Here is a 22,932-nt window from a genome sequence, read left to right on the forward strand (position 1 = left end):
GGTTCACGTAACAGTTTCTGTATTTTATATGCTTCGATTGGAAATCTGTCTCCAAATAAAACACAAGGAAGACAGTATGCACCATCTTGACTCAGAGCATAACACAACTAAATGACTTAAGCCAGTAACAACAAAAACTTCTAAATTTCTCTTTAGAAAGTCACATCACATTCGTCAAGATTTTTTATGAAATTATAAATTGCTTCAGGACCAGGACCTTTACATTGGTCACTATATCGGGTAAGGTCCCACTCATTTATTAAGCAAATTGCAACAGAATTTATCTGCTTTTGATGTGGATTCTAAGAAAAATGAAGGAAATTAGAAGGCTGTGGGAACAAAAGGATACAGGGAAAGTAAAATTAGCAGGGGGAGTAAATAAAAGTAAATAAAAACTTGGCTAGCATTGGAAGTAGAAATAGAAACCGTTATACTATTTTTAGAATCATAGGTAGTGAAAATGTGTATTAAATTAGTACAGTGTAGTCAACAAATTGTTTTGTACAGACATATTTGTACTTCAGGTAATCCAAGTGTATCGCTCCAATTTGTGCTCCAAAATGATAGCTTTGCTTTTATCACTAGCAAAACCCACAGTTTCAATTTTATTTTAATTTTATTTTCCTTACAAAAATTCCCTTTTTAAGGTAGAGGTTGGTCCTTTACTCTTAGGTCTAATGACTTTGCTCTCCAGGGATCTGTCTTGATTTATCACATTTTCAACATGTGCCAGGGTGAGCTGCTTTTCATTGAACAATCCTTCAATGGTATCGTAAAAGTCTTAAGTAATAAATGGGTTGCTGATGACAGATTTGCATGCAGCGAAGTCATGTTGGCTTTCTTTTTGGTTAGCTTGTTCCTTTTCATAAATTTACTCTTTCCAGGGTGATTATTTTTCATGTTATGTAGCATGGATCTTAACAATTTTTTTCCATTATAAGGAATGAATCTAAGATTGCTTGCGAAATTGCTTTCCTCTGTGGGGTTCAATGCACTCTTCCGTCCTGTAGTAAAAGTACTTTTTCCTCAGCTTTTTTTTTAATCTTTGTTGTAGAACCCCCTTAAACATACCCTATTTTTTAGCAGTTGGGCGTATTTGGCGTATTTGGCTGCATGCTGATATCTCTGCTAATCATCTTTTATGTCAGCTTTATTTCATCATTTTCCCGTTATAGCTTTTTTCTTCCGTATTTTATGAGGAGACATGACTGACAGAAGCTATAAAAAAGTCATTCAAATAGATTATTTGCCAATCAAACAATTCATAAAAACAAGCACAAAAAAAATTGGAAATATTTACAAAATTGATTCTATAGCCAAGGGTTACGAACTGTGTCGATGATAAACAATTAGTTTTTTGACCTAAAATGAATTATCCCTATAGATCCCTATAGATTACTTTTCAACCATTCAATTTACAAGGAACATGAAGACAGACAACTAAGTATACTGCGAGCAAGTTTTGGCTTACTTTTGGCGGCTTTTTTATGTTCTGAACTCGAAATCAAAACATTGATTTTTCCAACATATACATATAAACAAGCTCTCTCCAATGTTTTTTAGTTAATATTATTCCAGCAAATAATAAAGAAATATGGTAAAATAAATATCAAAACATCAGAGTAGGCTTTCACCGATTTATCCATGATTTGAATAAAGAAAAAGGTTATATAAAGGCCTAGCATTTATAAAAGACTCAGCAACTATTTGGCCACCTTAAGAAAACACTACTTATACACTGATAACTGCAGAATTAAGATAAATCTTTTTAAGCACATTTAAAATTAAATCCACAGGAGAATCAAAACAAAGTAGAATAGAGTGCAGATCTCAAACAATTACGCTTTCAACACAAATCTTGTGGGTGTTTGGGAAACCTTATTTTGATTTTTTTAATTTCATATTGGGACATGTTTAATTTAATTCACCAAACAGGAAATATATTTAATCTGTAATAATCCAATTTGTTACAGTGTCAAAGCAGTATATTTGTGTACTAAAATTTAAACGTTTATCATTAAAAAACTGTTTAAATTTGAAACACGGTATTTTATATATATGATATGATATATAAATATGGTATTTATCTTGTTCTAAATTTGGTCTATTAATCATTGTTTTCCTTAGTATTTTTTGATGTGCACCTCTTAGTTATAACATATATTAGTTACAAAAAAAAAATTTTTTTTCACAAAACCTGTCCTTTAATAATTGTTTCTTATAAAACGTCTAGAAATGTTAATTAGCCTACCAATTTGGACTTTGACTTTGCATCTTTTTTTCTTACATTTTATGTTTTGCAGTTGACTGAATAAATTTTTTAGCCAATCGTAAGCCTTTTGTAGTATCGTTATGTATGTTAATGGCTACAAAATAATAATAATAAAAGAAGAAGAAATTTTAGTATTGTATGAAACTATTTTACTTTTGTTATGCCAATAAAAGTAAGATCCAGGGGTGTTTTGTGCAGGGTCTTTTTCATGCATCTATGTTAAATTTAATCATATATAAAAAAGCATTTTTTATATAAATACACATCTATATTCCATTTTTCTTTTTATTAATTTGCTACTCATGTTTTGAAAAAGTTTTCGTTTATATACATTTTTTATATTCATTTGTTTTTTTTCAAAAAGATGAGATGGGTAAGCTCATTTTTGATACATTTTTATTACAATTAGTAGTTGTGTTATTTATTTGTGTGATTTAGACTCAACTTTTTTTGAACACATAATTTTTAAAGAATTTAGTATGCATTATAAAGAAATTGATATAGGAAAGCTTTTTCTAAAAATAATGTATTGTATAATAGTTCACAACAATATTAGAAGTCCATCTCATCAATTGTTTTTTTTAAAAAACCCACTGTATTTTCATTTATTCCTAATTTTAATTAAGTTAATGCTATCGTAGCTTTGCAAGCTTCTACCTTGATTGGATAAATAACAAAGTAGAGACTTTAAGTTTTTGGTATGCAAAAAACATTGGATTGGAAAGACTAGACTTTACAAAATAGAAAATTAAAATCCAGTACTCACATGGGCGCAGATATGTGAAGATTTAAAATATATTTCATATAATCTTTCTAGGTGATATTTTTTAGGTCTGTTAGTAGTTTTAAGAATAACCATGATGTTAATATCATATTTTTGTGAATTTTAGATTATAAATAAACATGAAAAACCTAGTATTGCTAGAAAATCTTATTGCAGATACTGCTATTAAGGATGCAAATATGTTAGCATGTGACAATATGAATGATGTCATATATATTGCTACAAGCACAACAGTTACTGGCTACCATACCGTTGATAAACAAGTAAGTCTTTTAAAGACACTAGAGTGTTGTTGGTGTACTCCTTTGTTTCGAATACTTTATTTACATAGTGGACAATCTCGAACACCTATTAGACCTATAAGTTTTTTTAAATTATAGGAACTTGGACCGTTCGCAAAAGTTTTTTTAACATCTTGATAGTTTCTAGTTAATATCTATGCTCTTAACATTTTTAATTTTGACTTATAGTTCCGATAGGTACGAATTATCAAAATACAGTAATATTTCTTTTTTACTTTGAAAAGAAGTCAAAGATCAGAAGTTGTTTTTTAGGCTTTAATTTTTTCTCACTTATAATAATCAGGTCTGATATACTATGGATGTTTCATTATTTGTCAAATCAAGTGTTCATGACAATTGATTGGCCCAACACCCCCTGCTTGAAATAGAGAGAGCTAGGTGTAGAAAACTTTAAATTATTGATGGTTTAATTACGAAAAGATATGTAATAAAACTTTGTTAAAAAATTGTTAACAAATCTAGAAAAATTGTTTAAAGAAAAATGTTTGAATTATCGACGTCTCAATGTTCGGGATTACACTGAAAACTACCAACTAAGTTTTGTACTACACCAGGGTGTAATCCAGCGTTTCCAGTAGCCATAAAATTTTCAATAAGAGCTTATCCTGAATTTCCAACTTTGTTAGAGGAAACTAACTAACTATATCTACTCCAAAAGATTTGACTTATAACCCATTTGATATAAATCATTATATTATTACTTTGAACCACCTTGATACAATTCCTATTTGGGATATGCAGCTGCTTTTTTAGATTTCTGGATTACGCCCTGTACACAATAAATTGTACCGCAACTACAATTGCACGAATCAATCCCTCATACTTCTATCACCCACACGGCCTGAGCAAACATGATTGTTCATGCTTTGGTAAGAACGTAACCAGAGATCAAAAAACTCCAAAAACTAATTTTAAATGTTGAGTAGACAGCAACATATTTTATTAAAATTTCGGATTACATCCGAGATCTTATTAAAACGGACGGTCTTTTTCTTCTTCTTCTTCTTCTTCACTGATTTTTTAACCGATTGCCGTAACGTCACAACTTTTAAAGTCTGACCTGGCCCTGCGTCCTAGCTCTTCCGTACATATCGCAAGTATTCACAAAATTGAGAAGGAATGAAGACTGTATTTCGAATTTAATATTGTTATAGACTGGTGTTTTAGTATTATTTAATTTGCTATGCTAGATATGTTTTTAACAGGCGGATTTTGTTTAAATAAACCAAGCCCTAGGGGTTAAAGTACGAGTCGTTTCTTTTGAGGGACCGAGTTCGTCATATTGATTTTACTCCAGCTTGTTCACCAATCTGCAAAGCGAAGTGTTTTGAAGTGAAGAGAAATATTTGGTTGGGTTAGTATAGTTATTTAACTGCCTAAATTTCAGTTTAGTTCTATCAACGATATTCTCTTCATTGGGTCTATGTTTTCACATGTTAAAATGAAAATATCATCATGTTTGCTAGCCATGCATAAATCTAAAACAAACCAATTTTAAGATTTTAGCTATACAAACGTAGATTTCAAGACAGCATCCTGCTGAAACCTAGCTTTATTTATTCTTATTATTTTAAAGCTTGGTACATTACTATTTATTTTTATGCTGGGGTTGTTGCTCTTTAGCTACCTCTGACTGGAAAGCAGAAGTAGCCAAATGCAGTTCGGCTAGCTGTAACAAAATTCTCAATCAATATTTCTTATGACAAATGCAGTTAGTAGGTAGCAACACCTTTTACTACTGTCATGAAAACTTACTCCGCAAAATAAAATTGGTGGAGAATTTGTTTTGTTGCACGGGTAACGTCTCAGGCTGTTTCCTGTGTTTTTATTTAAACTGAAGTTGCAATAAAGTTTTTTTGGAAAAGGGTATTACGCCTATACACTTGCGCAACACCGTTTGCCTGTACTAAACACTCAGCCCATTGTTAGCAACAGATTGTTTCCTGTTGTTTTGTTTAAATTGAAGATGTGATAAGTTTTTTACATATAGTAGTATTACGCCTAAACAGTTTACCTGTTCTAAACGCTCAGTCCAATATTAACGACAGGCTGTTTCCTGTGTTTCTGAAGTTGCGATAAAGTTTTTTTTGAAAAAGGTTATTGTACCTATATGGATGAGCAACATTGTTTGTCTGTACTAAGCACTTAGACAAGAGTAATATTTATGTTTGAGATTTCAGCGGGAACATTCTTCAAAAAATAAAAAAAGGCTGGTCAACTGTTTTTGCTATGACATGGTAGCAAGGCATTGCAAACTGTGTTTTTATTTCAGCTAAAGTTGTGGAAAGTTATTTTTTGAAAAATATATCACACCGAAAACACCATAATGTTGTGCGCCTATTTTTTGAAAAATATATTACACTGGAAACACCATAATGTTCTGCGCCTTGTCAATTTACAACATACTACACTAAAGTGCCCCACTTAAATGTGTGGTACAGTTTACGGTTTTTAATAATTGCTCTTCCTGGTGTTGAACCCCAGGTAACACAGTTGCTTGTGGCTTAACCTGGTGTTTCGATGGCGGTCCCTGACTAGTCTAAATATTAATGCCATGGAATCACATTTTGGATTTAGTCTATTTTGTTAATTCTAAACTGATGAACGTAGTCATAACCTTTTTGTTACTTTCTCCAACTTCTATTTATTTTTTATTGTTTTTAAAATTAGTGGGATCCAATTTTTGGTCAAATCTTAGATATCTTAAATTTCATAACATTTTTAGTCATGTTGCAGGTATAATAAAACATTTCAGAAATATCCTTACACCACAAACAATAATATTTAATAAGTTGATATGCTAAAACCTCTTCCTTTCTTTCTTACGAATGTTAAGTATAGCATAGTATTGTTAAGTATTAATTTTCACAGATTACATTTTGTACACTCAGGGAGACCTTAATTCTAATATAATTAAAATTTTTTAAAGATCTACAGTAAGTTGCGTCACGGTAATGTATTGTTGAGAAAACATATTTCATAGAGAAGGGGGTGACCAACAAAAAAAGGTGTACGTGTAGTTATACACTAGAAAAGTTTAAAGATATACTAATAACATTGAAATAATTTCAAAACTAGGTCGCAATAAGTCAAAAATTAAAACCTTAAAAGATCCAAGCAATTTGTTTGGTTGGCAACTGGCAAATGGCGTGTTAATAGGATTGGATCCCACTCTTTCACATGGTCGCTGCAACCAGAAGAAATGTTTCCACAATGATCTGATTCTGAAGTCTGATTTACGTGCATTTTTTTACCGCTTTGGGCTATTTAACATATGACTCTCGCATTGTCTGCTAACAGTAACACATTAGTTTGTTCTAGCCTAGGTATATATAGGAAACAAAATTCCACACGAAAAAGAATCCGAAATCTTTTAGCCTGCAAGGGCTTTTCATTAATTAATTAATATGCTTTTTATTTCTTTCAGGTAGAAAACTTCATATCCTTGGTAGAGCATGATTATTTAGAAGCAAATGGGAAAGAAAAAATCAAAAGTTTGCATTATCTTTTTGACCAAGAAAGTGTTTGTATTTCGACAACTAAAGGTGACTTACTGCTATGGCAACCAGAAATGAACAATATTGAATGTGTTGGAAGTGTTGATGCAGGTTTCACATGCGCACAATGGAGTCCAGATCACGAATTACTTGTACTCACAACAGGTAGTTGTTTTTCCTTTTTGTAAATTTGCATCAGATATAATTTTTTAAAGGATTTAGATCAAATTAATTTGCTTTCACAGAGCTAAAAGCAAATCTCTTTAGAGAAACTCCATAGAAACATTTATAATAAAAACTGTAACTTGCCCTAGGAAATTAAAAAGTTATAAATCATTAGATGAGGTTTTATTATGGACACCATATCTAACTCCAGATGATTTCACCCTAACTAATTTGATCTTTAGGAAATGACACGTTTGTTTTGATGACAAAAGATTTTGATGCAATATGTGAGCATAACCAACACTCTCAAGAGTTTGGGGAAGGTATGTGTTTCTGCTTGTGGCTTATTAATGTTTAAGAAGTATTCTCTGTACAAACACTGACACCATAGTATTTTCCACAGTAAAGCATGGTATGGTAATTCTATAGAATCAGCTATTTATTATTATAAAATGTGATGATTTGATTGGTTTATGGCTTTTTTTAACAGGGCTTTGTATGGAGCCTGACTAATTAAAATTAATAAAATAGTCATTTAAAAACATTTTATTTAAAAAAATTTCTATAGGACCAAAAATATATACTTAAAACTGTCTTTTTCTTTCAATTCACATAAACAATGATTTAAATTTGTTTTGTGAATGTTTCGATATACGATGCTTATGTTATGTCCATTTTTCTTTTAAGTCGCTGAAAAATATGTCTTATATGCGAATCGACAAATTAAACAACACAACGTCAAGATAGATAGATAGATGTGCATATTTTACATGGCTAGCCTCACAAATATTGAGGAATATACCCTGTCTATTATTTCCAGGAGGGGCTATGGCCAGATGGAGAGCCCTAGAGTATTTAATGCTCATTTTGAGCTAAGCAGACCCAATTATGGCCCGCGTTCTACTAGACAACTGGCAACATCCAACGGGAAGATGGCACACTGTACGCAGTGTGCCATCTTCTTAATTTCCCCTTACATGGCTTGGGTTAACCCGGGGCTATGGTAACATTCACTCGCCCATGTTGAATCGCCGCCAAGAGGAATCGAATCCCGGTCTCCTGCACAGAGTACAAGAGCTATAACCACTAATCTACGGCACCTCAAAGACTTTAATTTAACGTCAATAGCTTAATTCAAATTTACGAAGCCATTACAATGTACTTATTACTTAAAACAGTTGAAAATAAATCATTATGTATTGACGGGCAACATCAAAATTTAAGTTATGATTCTCTTTTCCAATGTACTCCTGCCTGAGTGGATTTTTGTTTTGTGAAGTTAAAAAAGTTTAAAATTGAATTTGAAAAGTATCAAAATCGAACATGCTGTTTTTTCTTCCCTGGTGACTTCAAAATGTTTACATAATAAAAAATTACATCAAAAAACATGAAATGCAGTTCAGTAATAAAACAGATACTGGTTTTCATGTTGTTCTGCAAAGTACAACATGATCAAGGTAACAGACCTCACTTTCAATCTCAGGATTTGCATTTCCCAGTACAACATTATAATCTGTTATGTATCCATTTAAGAATACTTTGAATTTTGAAAATGCAAAGATTGTTTTCTTAGCAATGCCTGTTAATGTTGGTTGGGGTAAAAAGGAAACTCAATTCCATGGATCAGAAGGAAAAGAGGCAGCTCAACAAAAAGAAAACAAGGTTCAAAAGCAATTGTCTTATATGTTATGTGCACAAAAGATGCTAGTGTGTTCTGTTTATTAAATTTTTGTTACTGTTAAAAATAAACTCTTTTTTTTTTCAGGTATCTCAAATATTGTCTTTAGACGACAAAAGAACAGAAGTATCTTGGCGTGGGGATGGGCAGTATTTCTGTATATCATCTGTCAATAGAAATGAAGGTACTTATGGCCAATAAGGTTAAAATAACTTTTAGTTAACATCAAAGTTTTCTTTCTTTTTGCAACGTAGGAATCAATTCTTCTTTTTGTTGACTTGTTTATTAGTCATTGATATCTCTGTGCTGACCATATTGCAGAGGTGTGTGGTCTAGTTAAACCACAGTTTGAATATATTTTTGTTTCTTAGACCGAAGGTATGTTAGGATATATGATCGTGATGGTACCCTCCAAGCTACAAATGAAGTTTTGGAAGGACTGGAAAATTTTATTTCTTGGAGGTACAATGAGATTTTTGTGGCATAAACATAACTTTGCAAAGAAATTTAATCAGCGTTTCTCTTAGATTTACAACTTTTGTGCTTGCTTGTTTCATTTTCAGACCTTCTGGTAACTTAATTGCAACGTCTCAACAGAAGCCGAATAAACACGATATTATTTTCTTAGAAAAGAACGGATTACAACATGGTGAATTTACATTACCGTATAACAAAGACCAAAAAGTTGTAAGTTTACAAATTTATTTTTTTGTAAAATATCTATTTTAGTCGGTTGCAAAGGCTAAAGTTATCAGAACTAACAGGAATTCTAAAGCCTGAGGAATTTAAGAACGTTTTATTGTAATAAATGTGTGCCATAACCATTTCTTTGCAGCTAGCTTGGTACTAAATATGCTGTCATACGTATTGTACAAATTAATTTTTGTACTTTGTGTTTTAACCAATGTGGAATTTTCTTTGAAGGCATGTATCGTTTTAACAAATCTTTGAAATAAAAATGTGAACTCTAGTTATATAAAACATGTTCAATTATACAGTGCTTTAATTTTTTGTTTGCTTTTTAGATTGTTGAAATGAGTTGGAATATGGATTCTGATGTATTTACATTGATATTGAGAGACACAGTGTCTGGAATGTTCTCTGGTAAGTCTGTTTATTAAGAATATGTTTCAAATGTGTTTTATATTTTTAGTCATTTTTCCATGTTTCTGTTTTTTACTACTAAGTGCTTTTCATTTTGTCTAATTCTTCTTTCTATGCCGCTTTGTAATAATTTTTGTTTGCAGTAACCCTAACAAAATATTGACTACCCTAAATATTTCGCTTGGTAAAATTGGAAAACTGGGGACAAAGATTTTTCAATAAAACTCACCAATGTCCAACCCTTAGCTTAAGCAATGATAGCCCTGTCAGTCACAGGTTTAGTGCTTATCCTCGTGTATTTTTTTCTTTTATGTTAGGAATGATTTGTTTGTTTTTAAGATGACCAAAAACATTTTTGCCAACTGACCATAATTCTATTTTGTAACTTAGGTTAGGGCAAACAAATAATTATTTAAGCCCTATCAGATGTTATTAGTCATGTGCTGAAGTTTGATATCTGATACCTCACTCATGGACTAAAATTTTTATGGTGGACATTCCTTTTTTGAAGATTTAAATGTTTGTCAATTTCTTTCAGTTCAACTTTGGACAGTTAATAATTATCATTGGTATTTAAAACAAGAAATAAATACAGGTGACTCAAAACCTTGTGTCACTTGGGACCCAGAAGATAGCTACAAACTTCATATATTAAAATCAGGTATTATAAATACTTACATTTTGGTCTTATATCAATCTGTCTACCAACTTGTGTTTTTCAAGCTTTTTGCTAACATGTAATTTCAATTTTATTTTTCTGATAATAATATTTTCCATGTGCTCAAAATGGTTCCACTGCAGCTTTTTTTCAGCCATCCATCATGTTAACAGGCAAACGATGCAGGAAGTACTGATGTGGAAAATATGTACAATGGGAGAACTCTCAGCAATTTTTTCCACAAGCCAACAAATAGTTTCTACCATAGTAGCTGTGCGCTTTACTCCACCTGATCCAAAAATTTCAAGTCCCTTGTAAAAATTCTCTCTAATTTGAATTTTATATGTAGTTTTACCATGAACCATAAACTGGTCATTATGATACCGTCATGTTTTGAATTCAGAACCCTTCCTTTAATGTTTGCGTAAAACAAGTTGCTGTGAAACTTGTTTTACGAAGAGTTTTAAAGAGTTAAGTTAGTCAAGAGACTTCTCATAAAGCAAGCTAAAGCTTAAGTATAAAGTTTTTTTGAACTTAAAATAGGAAGATTTAATTAAAAAAAAGAAACGCGTTGCTTCATTTATTTTTAATCTGCAGTGTGACCAAAATTAAAAAACCCATCTTTCAATAATTCGAATCTCTCTCTAATTCAAATTTTAGTCTTTCCCAATGGGATTCAAAATAAAAAGAAATAGAGGGAGAGAGAGAGTTAACTATAATTTATTCAATACGGTAGCTGGATCACTATTTTGTGCTAAAAATACATGAAATAGAGTTACCATCTAATGCATGTAATATGTATGTTGGATGAACCTGTCATTTTGGGAAAATCTACTCATTTAAGCAACCTTCTGAAATCAGAGTATGTTTTGCGTTGATGAGATTCTCACTACGCGGTAAAGAGTTGTTTTTTCCCTTTTTCAGATGGTATTTACATGCAACATATTTATAAATATGACATCATTCAAAGCATGGGAGAAGACCACTTGTCCATGGTGGCTGTTATTGATGGAAGTAGGTTTTATTTATCATTCTTTTTTTTAATGTTTTTATTATGGTTACGCAGGACGAATTTTTGGACATAAAATCTTGTCATTCAAGAAATCGTTTAAACGAAAAGTATTTATATTAAAAAATTATAGATTTTGTATCCTCTGTTGCTGATTTTTTTTACTGCATTGTTTCGTTGACCAGCTTAATTTTTTTCATAAATTAAATTCAATCTTGTATAGTTATTAAGTACAGGTAACAAAATATTAAAATAACCAAACACACAGTTCATTAAAAAAATTTTTTTTTTGTAGTGAAATTATTGCTTACACCGTTTAAGAAAATGATCCTTCCACCACCCATGGCTGCACATACTATCAATCTAGACTGTTCAATAAACCTTGTTGCATTTGGTGTTGACACAACCAGACACGACATTATCACACAAGTCTCTGATAGCAGCTTTTATCTTATGAAATACACCGAAGAGAATGCTTACGACAAGCCGATCAAACTGCAATCTCGTGACGAGTTAATGTCATGCTGTTTAAGGTGTATAGTCTGGCTAAAAGAAAATCTTATCGCCGCACTTGTGGATGACACAGAGGGGAATTATGTTCTCTTTTTGAGTCTTTCTGAGGAAAACAGCAAAGTTTGTTTAAATATTAGGTGAGATGTAATAATGGTATGAAAGCCTTATGGGCATTTTTTAGGTGTTCTTGCTGTTAGTTATGTCATGGTCTTATCATTGTGTATACTTTGAACCAAATACTCTTCGAAATAACATACAGAGAAGTGTAGCAACGAAATCTTTGACGGGAGTAATGCTCTTCTTAAATCTAGACAAAGAATCGCCAAAATCATCAGCTTCTGTGGTGATATTAGATTTATTTTCTGATTATACCAAAATGATCTTGTGTTTTAGTTCTAAACTGCGAGTGACTGAAAACCTCATTATGTTGTTTCGAAGTGAAGATTCTCAACAATGCCTTTTAGCACAAGATTGGCGAGGGCACATCTTAAGAATAAATCAAGGTAGTGGAACTTCCAATTTCGTTCATTTTTTTTGTTGTCTGCAATGACTAATTCAGTAAGGATTCGAATACTTCTCATACTGACTTTACGTGATGTAGTTGGGATGCTTGTACGTAACTGTACACGTCAGTAATGGAAATTTTTAAAAAAGCATCCAGTGGAAAACAAGGTAAAAAAGTGATCTCTGAATGTATGCTAATCGTAAATGTGTGTGTAACATAGTTCTGTTTTCATCTTAGAGTCATACACTGTCACCGATTGCTCGCTTCCACAAGGTTGCTCTCGTGTAGCGTGCACAAAATTTAATGGCGAAGATATAGCTTTTGGTTTGACAAAGCATCATCGTTTGTTCATGAATAAAAAAGAGGTACATCTACGAGGACATGCATTTCCGTAATGCTTAAGTGTGGGTTTCATTTGATACTTCTTTGTCTGTGTTTTTTAGATAGCTAGCAATTGTACATCGTTTTTATTGCACGAGGAGTTTCTTTTGCTAACAACACATAGTCACACATTGAGGAGTGTTTACCTTAATTCACTTGCGAAAGGTGAGTTTTATAGATTATAAAAATATTTTACTTTGTTTAACATTTTTGTAAATAAAAAAGGGGTTATGTATTAATTGAGACAAGGAAAACAATTAAAACATGTTCTTCTTTATAGCTATTAGCTAATCATCCAATTTTGACATTTCAAGAAAACATAGGATGGTGGTATAAGCATTCAAGTTCGGCTTTGTTTAGTTTTATGACATCCAAAGAATTGAAAGCGATTTAATTGTTTCGAGATTAATCACCAATTGAATATTTGGACATTTTCTTGTCATTTTTAGTCACAAAGCTGGATGATGAATGCACGTATTGTGTTGATGAAGCTGTTCGACGTGTTGAGAGAGGTTCAAAACTTGTCACTGCCGTACATCAAGGAACAGCAGTCGTGTTGCAGGTAACTCCACATTCTAACTTTACTGTACTTGTTATTGTGCCTCTTTCTTTAAGTCTAAGCAAGCAGTTACCACCTATTTATTTTTTAATTTTTTTGAAGTACGAAGTGTTGTTTTGTGCATCCCTTGTCAACTTGATAAACCCTCCCAACTTGCTCTTCCCAATTTGTTCCTCCCAAAGGGGTGTTTGTTTGACCACTTACTTTTTTTTATCTAAACTTCAAGGTACAGCAGGATCGACATTGACAACATTGAAATTTGAAACTACATGTTTTTAAGTAGCTTTTAACACTAGTGATGATGTGAAATAAAAAACCCAGGTAAACCGTTTACTAAAAAAAAGTCAGGTATTGAATCATAACTTTTTTTCGTAGATGCCACGTGGTAATTTGGAATGTATTCATCCACGTGCATTAGTTGTTAGTTGCCTGCAGAAGTTATTAAACAAGTATGCAGTCCATATTTATTTTAACCAACCTGTATTTTTGTCCTATAAAAAGTAACATTCTTTTGCTGTTGACTATGTCAGACTTCAAAAAAAGTCTTCAAATTATTTTTTGGTAAAGTTAAAGTATCTTACTGTGAATTTGATTTTTTTTTTATTTCGGCATAAAATTTTTATTTCAAATACGCTGCTTTTTTGGTGCATGCATTGTGCTCCTACATTTCTGGTGTATAATTTGAACACAAAAGTTGTCTTTTTCCAATGTTGAAAACTTTATTTAGTTTGAATTATGAGAAAGCGTTTGAAGTGATGAGACGGAATCGAATTAATTTGAATCTAATCTATGATCACAACCCCAAGGTTAGTTTTGACTTTTATTATTAACAGCCTGTTTATGGTTCGGATAAGGTATGCTTATCGGAATAACGTATGCTTATCGAAAAACGTATGCTTATCGGATAATGTATGTTTTTCGAATAACGTATGCTTATCACATAACATATGTTTTTCGAATAACGTATGCTTATCAAAAAACTTATGCTTATCGGATAACATATGTTTTTCGAATAACGTATGCTTATTGCATAACGTATGTTTTTCGAATAACGTATGCTTATCGAAAAACGTATTCTTATCGGATAACGTATGTTTTTCGAATAACGTATGCTTATCGCATAACGTATGTTTTTTGAATAACGTATGCTTATCGGATAATGTAAGTTTTTCAAATAACGTAGGCTTGTCAAATAACGTATGCTTATCGAAATAACATATGTTTTTCAGAATAACGTATCCTTATTGGAATGACGTATGCTTTGGAAATAACAAGTCACCATTACATGACTATAATTTTTGTTATGTCAAGTGTGTGATACGAATATCAAAGTAAATTAAAATGAGTGTGATGTAATATTCTTCTCTGTTTCGCCAATTTATAAAATTGGAAATTAGTTTCTTTAACAGCGACTTTTATAGACTTCTCGTTTCGAGTATAACTATGTTAAGGAGAGACGTGGAAAAAATATGTGAAAAAAAAAACAAAGCGAAATTATTGTTTTCTAACTTAATTAAACATTTTCCAAACAAGGACAGATATTTTGCAATTCACTCTATTACCGGCTCGTTTGGAATTAAAATTCGCTTCAGACAAAAAAGTAGCTGTCCTAGCGTTACTATGTCGCAATTTTAATAAAAATGTGCATATTATAATAAATATTTCATTCCGCATTTTGTGGTCATTCCTGTGGTTATTCACAAACTTTAATTCCATAAACTTTTTTTTTTAATTAATTTCTACTCTTAGGATGCTTAAAATAAGCGACTTCTCTTATTTATTTTAGCTTTTTCTGGAAAACGTGAATAAGTTTATCAAAGACATTCCTACCATAAATTACTTGAATTTGTTTTTAGCTGACTTAACGTAAGTTTTTACAATCTACTAGATTTCTTTGATTGCAAACAAAATGTGTTTCTTTTTAAGTTTTGTTTTCTTTGTTATGTACAGACCCGAAAATGTTTGCTTTGCTTGCGTGTGTTCTCTGTTATGTACAGGCCTGAAGATGTTCGCTCTACTTGTGTTTGTTCTCTGTTATGTACAGGCCCAAGATGTTTGCTCTACTTGTGTTTGTTCTCTGTTATGTGCAGGCCCGAAGATGTTTGCTCTACTTCTGTTTTTTCTCTGTTATGTACAGACTTGAAGACGTTTGCTTCACTTATGTTATTTCTCTGTTATGTACAGGCCCGAAGATGTGTGCTCCACGTTATATTTTCCTTTCTATCAACATGGAGAAGTTGCAACTGATGCGTAAGTAATATTGTATTAATGTCTTTAGTTTTTAGAATGACAAAAGATCTGCGTAAACATGTCACGTCTAGTCAATGATATAAGTGTTTTGAAATTATAGCTGTATATGTTGGTATATACAAAGTGTATCCTAGCACAATTAAAACTTTTTGTTAAGCTGTGCAAGAACCACAGTCTGTAAACTAAACCTAATATGTTAATACTCTTTTATGCTGGTAAAGGTTTAAAAGCTCTATTACAAGGGCACCAAACAGTTAAATATCGTTATTCTCTTTTGCTATTTTTTGCTATTTTTTAGTAATCGAAAAAAGACTTCTTCCACCAAAGTAGACATAGTTTGTCAGGCTGTAAGAGATGCTATTGAGCGGTCTGGTAATGAGAAGTAAGTTATATATTTTTTGGACATTTTAGAAACTCACAATTCACCGTATTTGTAGATTTAAAATCTTTACCACCAGACTATTCAGATTAATAAATGAGATAGTAATGTCAATAGATTTGCTTCTCTCCACCTTCCCCTCTTTCAAATCAGCATCCGTTATCAGTAAAATAAAATATGGCGCCCGGGCAGTCATTTGATTGCAAAAAAGACCTTTTTCAGTATCCATTTTGCTCCGCGAAATATGCATGCGAAAATGCAGAATAACATGAAAACGAGAAGGAAAGGAGGGGACAGTAAAGAGTTTTTGACATCAAGAATACAAAAAAGGTAGATTTTTTATCACATTTTCACAAGTATTTTTTCCAGGGTTGTAGCTATAGCTTAGCTGCATGAGTAAAAGTATAAAATAATATACTTTTTCTTATAAGAATTTAAATGTAAACGTACTTAATGTTTGTCAATATCTCAGTCTAAATGTTCTTAAAAACCAGGTCCTTTGTCCAGATATTTTGTTTTTCGTTTACATGAAATAGGATACATACCAGCAACATCACCATTTGGTAAAGAGCTTGAAATTTCACGTTTGTTTGGAACAAGTGAGTCAGCCAACTAGCTAAGCTACTCATATATTCAAAGCTAGCTAATACCTTGTTCATTTAACACCAAGAATAATAAACAAAAAGCATTAGAACGGCCCAATGATATATGCTATTATCCCATATTATCAGCAAATGTTAATAACAGTCTGTATGTCAAATTAATGTGGCAATGAAAAGCCCTTGCAGGCTAAAAGATTCGGATTCTTATTCATGTGCAAGTTTGTTCCCTATGCCTAGGTCGCCAGTAGCCTGTTTTGTACAGAACTTTTACAATGTTGTTCCGTTTTTTGAAAAATGTACAAAAAAGTGATTTGTGAAAATTAATACTTTAACAACACCGCCATACACTTAACATTCATAAGAACGAAACGAAGACTTTTTAGCATATCAATTTATTACATATTATTGCTTGTGGTGTAGCGATATTTTGGAAATGTTTTATTAAACCTGCGACATGACTAAAATCTTTATCAAGTTTAAGATATCTAAGATTTGACCATAAAGTTGGATCCTACAAGTTTAAAAACAAAAAAAGAAATAGAAGTAGGCGAAAGAAACAAAAAGGTTTAATTAACAATAGAGACTAAATCCAAAATGGCATTCCGTGGTATTAACATTTAGGCAAGGCGGGCAACCTGGAGTCGAAACGCTGGGTTAAGCCACAAGTAGCTGTGTTACCTGGTTTTGAACGCCTGAAAGAGCGATTAATAAGAAATGTAAACTGTGCCGCTGTATAATATTTAAAAAAAAAATAACTTTTCACAATTTTAGCTAAAATAAAAACAGTTTACTGTTGGCCAACCTTTTTATTTTTCAGAGAATGTTCACGCTAAAAGTTAAAAAATAAATATTACTCTGGGCTGAGGGATTCATAAAGGCAAACAATGATACATATCCATATAGGCATAATACCCTTTTTTGCAAAAACACTTTATTGCAACTTTTAAATTAAAACACGGGAGAAACAGCCTGTCTTTACCCTGTCCAGCTAAAAAAAATCACTCAGCAATTCTATTTTGCAGAGTAAGTTTTCATGACACTAATAAAAGGTGTCGCTACCTACTAACTGCATTTAGCATAAGAAATATTGATTAAGAATTTTGTTGTAGCTAGCCAAACTGCATTTGGCTACTTTTACTCTTCAGCCAGAAGTAGCTAAAGAGCTAGCTAGAAGAGAGCCACAATCCCAACATAAAAATAAATAATAATAAACCAAACTTTAAAGTAATCAAAATAAATATGGCTAGCTACAGCTAACTGGCTTCAGCAGGATGCTGCATTGAAATCTACGTTAGCTAGCTAAAATCTTGAAATTGGTTTGTTTCAGATTTACACATGCCTAGAAAACGTGATGATATTTTCATTTTAACATGTGAAAACATAGACACAATGAAGAGAATATCTTAAACGTTGATAGAACTGAGATTTAGGGAGTTAAATAATTATACTAACCCAATCAAATATTCTAATTCGCAGCACGACTCGTACCTTAAGCCTTAGAGCTCGGTTTAGTTGAACAAAATCCGCCTGGTTAAAAACATAACTGGAAACGAAAATTTGGGAAGAAGTATCTAGCATAGCTCATCAAATAATATTAAAATAACAGTCTATAACAATATTTGTGATCAAATTCGTAACGCGTCTTCATTCTTTTCCCAACTTAACGAATTTCAAGATACGCACACAGCTGGAGTAGCGCTGGGACGCGGGGTCAGGTCGGAATTCAAATGTCGTGACGTTACAGCAATTGGTTAAAAAATCGGTCATAGAAGAAAAAGAAGAAAAAGACCGCCCGTTTTAATAAGATCTCGTATGTAATCCGAAATCTTAAATATAGCAAGTAAACAAACCATATCTGGACTTCTTTACTGCAAACCTAAAATTTGCTCATAACTAATCTCATTTTCATGTTATTCGGTATTTTGGTATGTATATTCCGCGGAACGAAAATGGATATGGAAATAGGTCTATTAGAACTAATAGGAGTGTTTGTTTTAATTATTTAATTAACAAATTATTTTTATTGTAATAACGCTTCTAAATTCCATACCACTTTTAAGACTAATATCTCATTAAAAACATTAATTTCTTTCTTTGTCGTATTTTTCAATAATTTCTTGACGCCTAATTCTTGAATTTAAACAATGAGGAAGAATGACGAGGGACTAACAAACACAACCCGATTGGTAAATTTTAATTTTTCTTGCTCATACGAAGTGAAGACGCCTCTCTAGAAACACACTATATTTGTCCTGCAAGTGTTTGCGGAGGTTTCATGGTGAGAGTTATCTTCTTACCTTCTTTTCTAAGTTGAAAATTTATTTAGATATTTTCTCGCATTATTAACAACCTATGCAAAACAGTCATCACCCGATCTAGAGACAGTATTAGTGAAAATAAAACACTTAAAAGGTAATTTAACAAATTATTTTTAAATAAACATAAATTATTCTCTCTCTCTTTATAAAACAGCGTTATGATAGCATTATTTGGTGCTCTTGTAATTAGCAAAGATATTGATAGGGGCTGCTTAAGGAATATGGGATTCATGTTTACAGATTGTAGTTCCATACTTTTAAATCTATAACATACATTGGCTGGCATAAATAAGTAACAAAACGTCGTTGAGGATTCCATCCTAAAAGCTGTCTATTTACATTACTCGTTACTATATACATTTAAAGTGCACCAGACTGGAAACTCGAATTTTCAAGCTTATGATCACAAGTTGACAGCGCTACCACTACACTGTCTTCATACATCTTATTCGTGTGCAGTCTAGTTTTCTAGTTGCCCAAGGAATAATGCAGTTAAGGATGCAAGTTAACCCTTCGACTTCTTCATTTCGTTTTTTAATGGTTGCAGCAAATGTTACCAAGGTTAGAATTTTAACTAGACGTAAAAGAAGTTATGTTTTCTTCTTTTTTTTTACCAGATCATCCATCAAACGAAAACAACAGTGTCTCTTATGATAAGGCGTTAAATTACATTTTATATCTCATCGATGTAAATCAACTGTTTGATATAGCCCTTGGTCTGTATGATTTCAAGATTGTTTTGATGGTGGCAGAGAGATCCCAAAAGGTTAGTAACTAGTTTTGATGGTGACGGAGAGATCTCAAAAGCTTAATAATTAAGATCTGCACATTCGGTCAGCAAGTTACTCTCTATGATTGGATATGTTAAACATGCAATTAGAATTGTCAGACGAGAGTTTCAAAATCATCACAAAAGCAATTGCAAAATATAAAAATTTGAAAGAACGATTTCAATTTTTGTGATAAAGGATTTTCAGACATCTGCAAGCTTATCCTGTGCGCAGTGGGTCAGCCAATAAAACTTTTGTATCATTGGCAAATAATCATGGAATCTTTGCTGGACATACCGAAATGTTTAAAACAAACCACGGTTCTTCATCCTTTTACATATCATCTTATATTATTCAGCTTTTAGTGGCGTGATTTTTAAATATTCTGGCAGATATAGGTGGTTTTAAATAAAAGTCTTAGTTGAAGGACCAATCAAATTGTTGTAAATTTTATTCCACTTGTTTTAGGATCCAAAAGAATACCTTCCTTTTTTAAATAACTTTCGCAACATGGAAACAAATTATCAGCACTACTCAATCGATAAATATTTGAAGAAGTATCAGAAAGCATTAGTTTCACTTGTTAAATGTATGTACACCTATGTCGCTATTTTTTGCTCTTTGCTTCTGTCGTAGAAATAACTTGGTATTGAGCTGAAAAAACTTTGGAAATCGAATGAATGTAGAGATTCTGTTGATAAAACATTCTTAAAAATTAGCCTGATGTGTTTCTTCAGTTAAGTGTAGTTTTGCACGCCGAAACGATTGTATTTTTGGCAACAACACTGTAATAGATGTTGTTTTTATGTAACTTCAGGTGAAGACTGTTTTAACGAGTGCTTGGAGTTCGTTAAAGAGCAAAAATTGCATCGTCAGGCTTTAAAGTTGTTTCCAGTCACGTCTGAACAATACAGGGTAAGTATGAAGCAGGATAGTGTTTTCATTTGGTCCGCGTCTTTATTTTATCTTCTTTAGTAGAGTTTGCTCTGATAAAGTGTGGAAGTTAAAATTTGAAATAAGTGTTTTTATCACGATATATTGATATTAAGGTGTAATTTCTTGGATTGTTTTATGTCCAGTTGTATTTTCCTTCTTTATTTTTCCGTACTTCTGATGGTATCATTTAGAAAACCTTGAATTTGCAGGAAAGTCAGTTCTTACCGAAACACAATCTAGTTCGCTCAGTCAAACTAGAAAAAAATAAACTAAAAATTCAAAGTTGATTTGCAATCGTTGATTACATCAGAAATGTAATTTTTGGTTGAATTGTTTTATTTAGAAGCAGTTATTTTATTGTTTGTTTGTTCTATCTATTGTTTCATTTTTGTTTTAGAAACTAAGTCTTCAATATGGTGAATATTTGCGACAGCAAAAACTACACGAAGATGCAGGCATAGGTGGAGTTTTTTTTTTTTTAGCAAATTCACTTGTTTCCTTTAAAAAGCGTACCAAATTTAGCAGCATTAATACAGAACTTAAACATCTTATACGCTAAGGTTTAAGTCTGTAATTTCTTATTCGGCTCGTATATTTCACCTGTATCATTAACCTGCTTGTCTATCCGTAAATTTGATGTGTGGTTGCCCTGGTTGTGTATATAATATAAACCTTGTTTAGTTCTCAGTCGGAGTGGACACCATCGAGAAGCACTAGAAGCATTCTTACAAACGAATAACTGGAGTATGGTGTTAACTGAAGCGAAAGAACTCGCTTACCCGAACGATCAAATCATTAAATTGTGCAGAGAGTTAAGCGGTTTGTAAATAAATAATATTTAGGATCCTCCATCGTAAAGGCCTAGCAAGAATTAGGAGGAGAAGTTTAAGGATAAAATTCACAATAATTTTTGTTTCTTTTTTTTTTAGAAAAATTGAAATCAAACCGTCTGTACGACGAAGCAGCATTTCTACTTGAAGTTTACGTACAGGTTGGTGCTTGATCGGGTATACGTACAGGTTGTTCACACAACGACAATCTGAACTGATTTTATTTTCCTTTAATGGTGGTCGTTTCACTATTCTTTTCTATAACTATACTGGACGTTTGATTTTTTAAATGGTCTTATGTTTTTGTTGCTAGCGAACTTTACCATATTGCTTTCATATTAACTACTTTGTAAGAGCATACGTTTCAGAGTCTTAAGAAGGGGTTTGTGAGAAACATAAGATAGAGACAACTCAGTTGAATTTCTCATTTTAAAAGGGATAAAAATCCAGATTTTACGATAATTAATTTTCAAAAATAGCAAGTTTCCCAATTTTGCGGGAACTTTTTTTTGCGAAATCGTCGCAAAATTAGCAAAAATGAATTCCTGTGAGGTGTTTTCAATGCCATTTTCACAGACGTGTTGTGATGGGGATAATCAATATACATTGTTCTTTTTCGTTTTTATAGACGTGTTGTATTGTTGTTCTTTGTGTAGGATGTGGAAGAATGTGTAGTATGTTTCCTGGATGGTGGACTGTGGTTTAAGGCGTTGCAACTGGTAAAAATCTTTTATTTTGTTTCATAATGTAGTTATTGACAATGTTTTGTTATTAATATTATCGTTATGTTTTAGATTAAAAAACATGAGCGCGATGACTTGATTGAAACGAATTTGAAGCCCTCGATTCACAACCGTATGTTGTCAATAGTTGTCTTTCTGTAATTTTTTATGAGGATTATAAGTTTAAAAATCAAGCGTAAAAATGTTACCGTGATCGCCCGTTTTAATTAACCATTCTCCTTCGCGCGTTATTTAATTTCACGAAATCTGTTCCGTTCAACTGAGAGGAAATCTCCAATGTTCAAATGTGCGCATTGTGCGAATGCGCGAGAAATTATTTTTCGCGCGAACAATTGTTTGAGCAGCTGACTTCGGAATATTAAATGTACGCGAAAATTTCATCAATAAAATGATTTTCCACGACCATAATACTCATTATTACCTTCTTTTTTTCAGATTACGAGCAGACAGTTGAAAAGCTTGAAGATTTACAGGCTAAATTTAAAACTTACGAAAGTCGATTAAAAGTTGTGGTTGAAAAGAAAGCACGTGAAAACATGGAGATTCTTGAAGGCGTTCGCGATGACCCTGATAATGATTTATATTCAGACATTAGCAGTATCACTGGTCAATCCGTAACCACTGCAAGTTCAAAAGGATCTCGAAGTTCAGGGTATATGCGTGTGGCCATTTACCTT

The 22,932-nt window shown here is 32.3% G+C and overlaps 1 protein-coding gene across 2 annotated transcripts in view; it reads left to right on the forward strand.

Annotated features, from left to right (window-relative positions):
* The window catches only part of LOC130636862 (putative elongator complex protein 1), a 28,849-nt gene that overhangs the window by 3,691 nt on the left and 2,226 nt on the right, over positions 1 to 22,932 (forward strand). Inside the window, exons 2-31 of one of the 2 annotated variants that reach the window (XM_057446714.1) lie at positions 3,163 to 3,319; positions 6,786 to 7,020; positions 7,263 to 7,343; positions 8,594 to 8,682; positions 8,786 to 8,882; positions 9,070 to 9,160; positions 9,262 to 9,385; positions 9,724 to 9,802; positions 10,341 to 10,463; positions 11,385 to 11,474; positions 11,765 to 12,119; positions 12,376 to 12,485; positions 12,725 to 12,852; positions 12,931 to 13,033; positions 13,318 to 13,430; positions 13,803 to 13,876; positions 14,155 to 14,233; positions 15,214 to 15,293; positions 15,612 to 15,677; positions 15,976 to 16,059; positions 18,985 to 19,070; positions 19,594 to 19,742; positions 20,215 to 20,335; positions 20,564 to 20,661; positions 21,080 to 21,143; positions 21,364 to 21,501; positions 21,612 to 21,673; positions 22,169 to 22,231; positions 22,307 to 22,367; positions 22,691 to 22,907. In XM_057446714.1, coding sequence (XP_057302697.1) covers positions 3,176 to 3,319; positions 6,786 to 7,020; positions 7,263 to 7,343; positions 8,594 to 8,682; positions 8,786 to 8,882; positions 9,070 to 9,160; positions 9,262 to 9,385; positions 9,724 to 9,802; positions 10,341 to 10,463; positions 11,385 to 11,474; positions 11,765 to 12,119; positions 12,376 to 12,485; positions 12,725 to 12,852; positions 12,931 to 13,033; positions 13,318 to 13,430; positions 13,803 to 13,876; positions 14,155 to 14,233; positions 15,214 to 15,293; positions 15,612 to 15,677; positions 15,976 to 16,059; positions 18,985 to 19,070; positions 19,594 to 19,742; positions 20,215 to 20,335; positions 20,564 to 20,661; positions 21,080 to 21,143; positions 21,364 to 21,501; positions 21,612 to 21,673; positions 22,169 to 22,231; positions 22,307 to 22,367; positions 22,691 to 22,907 — 3,404 coding nt within the window. In that variant the 5' untranslated portion in view covers positions 3,163 to 3,175. Of the gene's footprint in view, positions 1 to 3,162; positions 3,320 to 6,785; positions 7,021 to 7,262; positions 7,344 to 8,593; positions 8,683 to 8,785; positions 8,883 to 9,069; positions 9,161 to 9,261; positions 9,386 to 9,723; positions 9,803 to 10,340; positions 10,464 to 11,384; positions 11,475 to 11,764; positions 12,120 to 12,375; positions 12,486 to 12,724; positions 12,853 to 12,930; positions 13,034 to 13,317; positions 13,431 to 13,802; positions 13,877 to 14,154; positions 14,234 to 15,213; positions 15,294 to 15,611; positions 15,678 to 15,975; positions 16,060 to 18,984; positions 19,071 to 19,593; positions 19,743 to 20,214; positions 20,336 to 20,563; positions 20,662 to 21,079; positions 21,144 to 21,363; positions 21,502 to 21,611; positions 21,674 to 22,168; positions 22,232 to 22,306; positions 22,368 to 22,690; positions 22,908 to 22,932 lie in introns of those variants that run through there. The other variant, XM_057446721.1, reaches the window with a different exon arrangement.

This window comes from Hydractinia symbiolongicarpus, chromosome 1, assembly GCF_029227915.1.
Source record: "Hydractinia symbiolongicarpus strain clone_291-10 chromosome 1, HSymV2.1, whole genome shotgun sequence".
Classification (NCBI taxonomy): domain Eukaryota; kingdom Metazoa; phylum Cnidaria; class Hydrozoa; order Anthoathecata; family Hydractiniidae; genus Hydractinia; species Hydractinia symbiolongicarpus.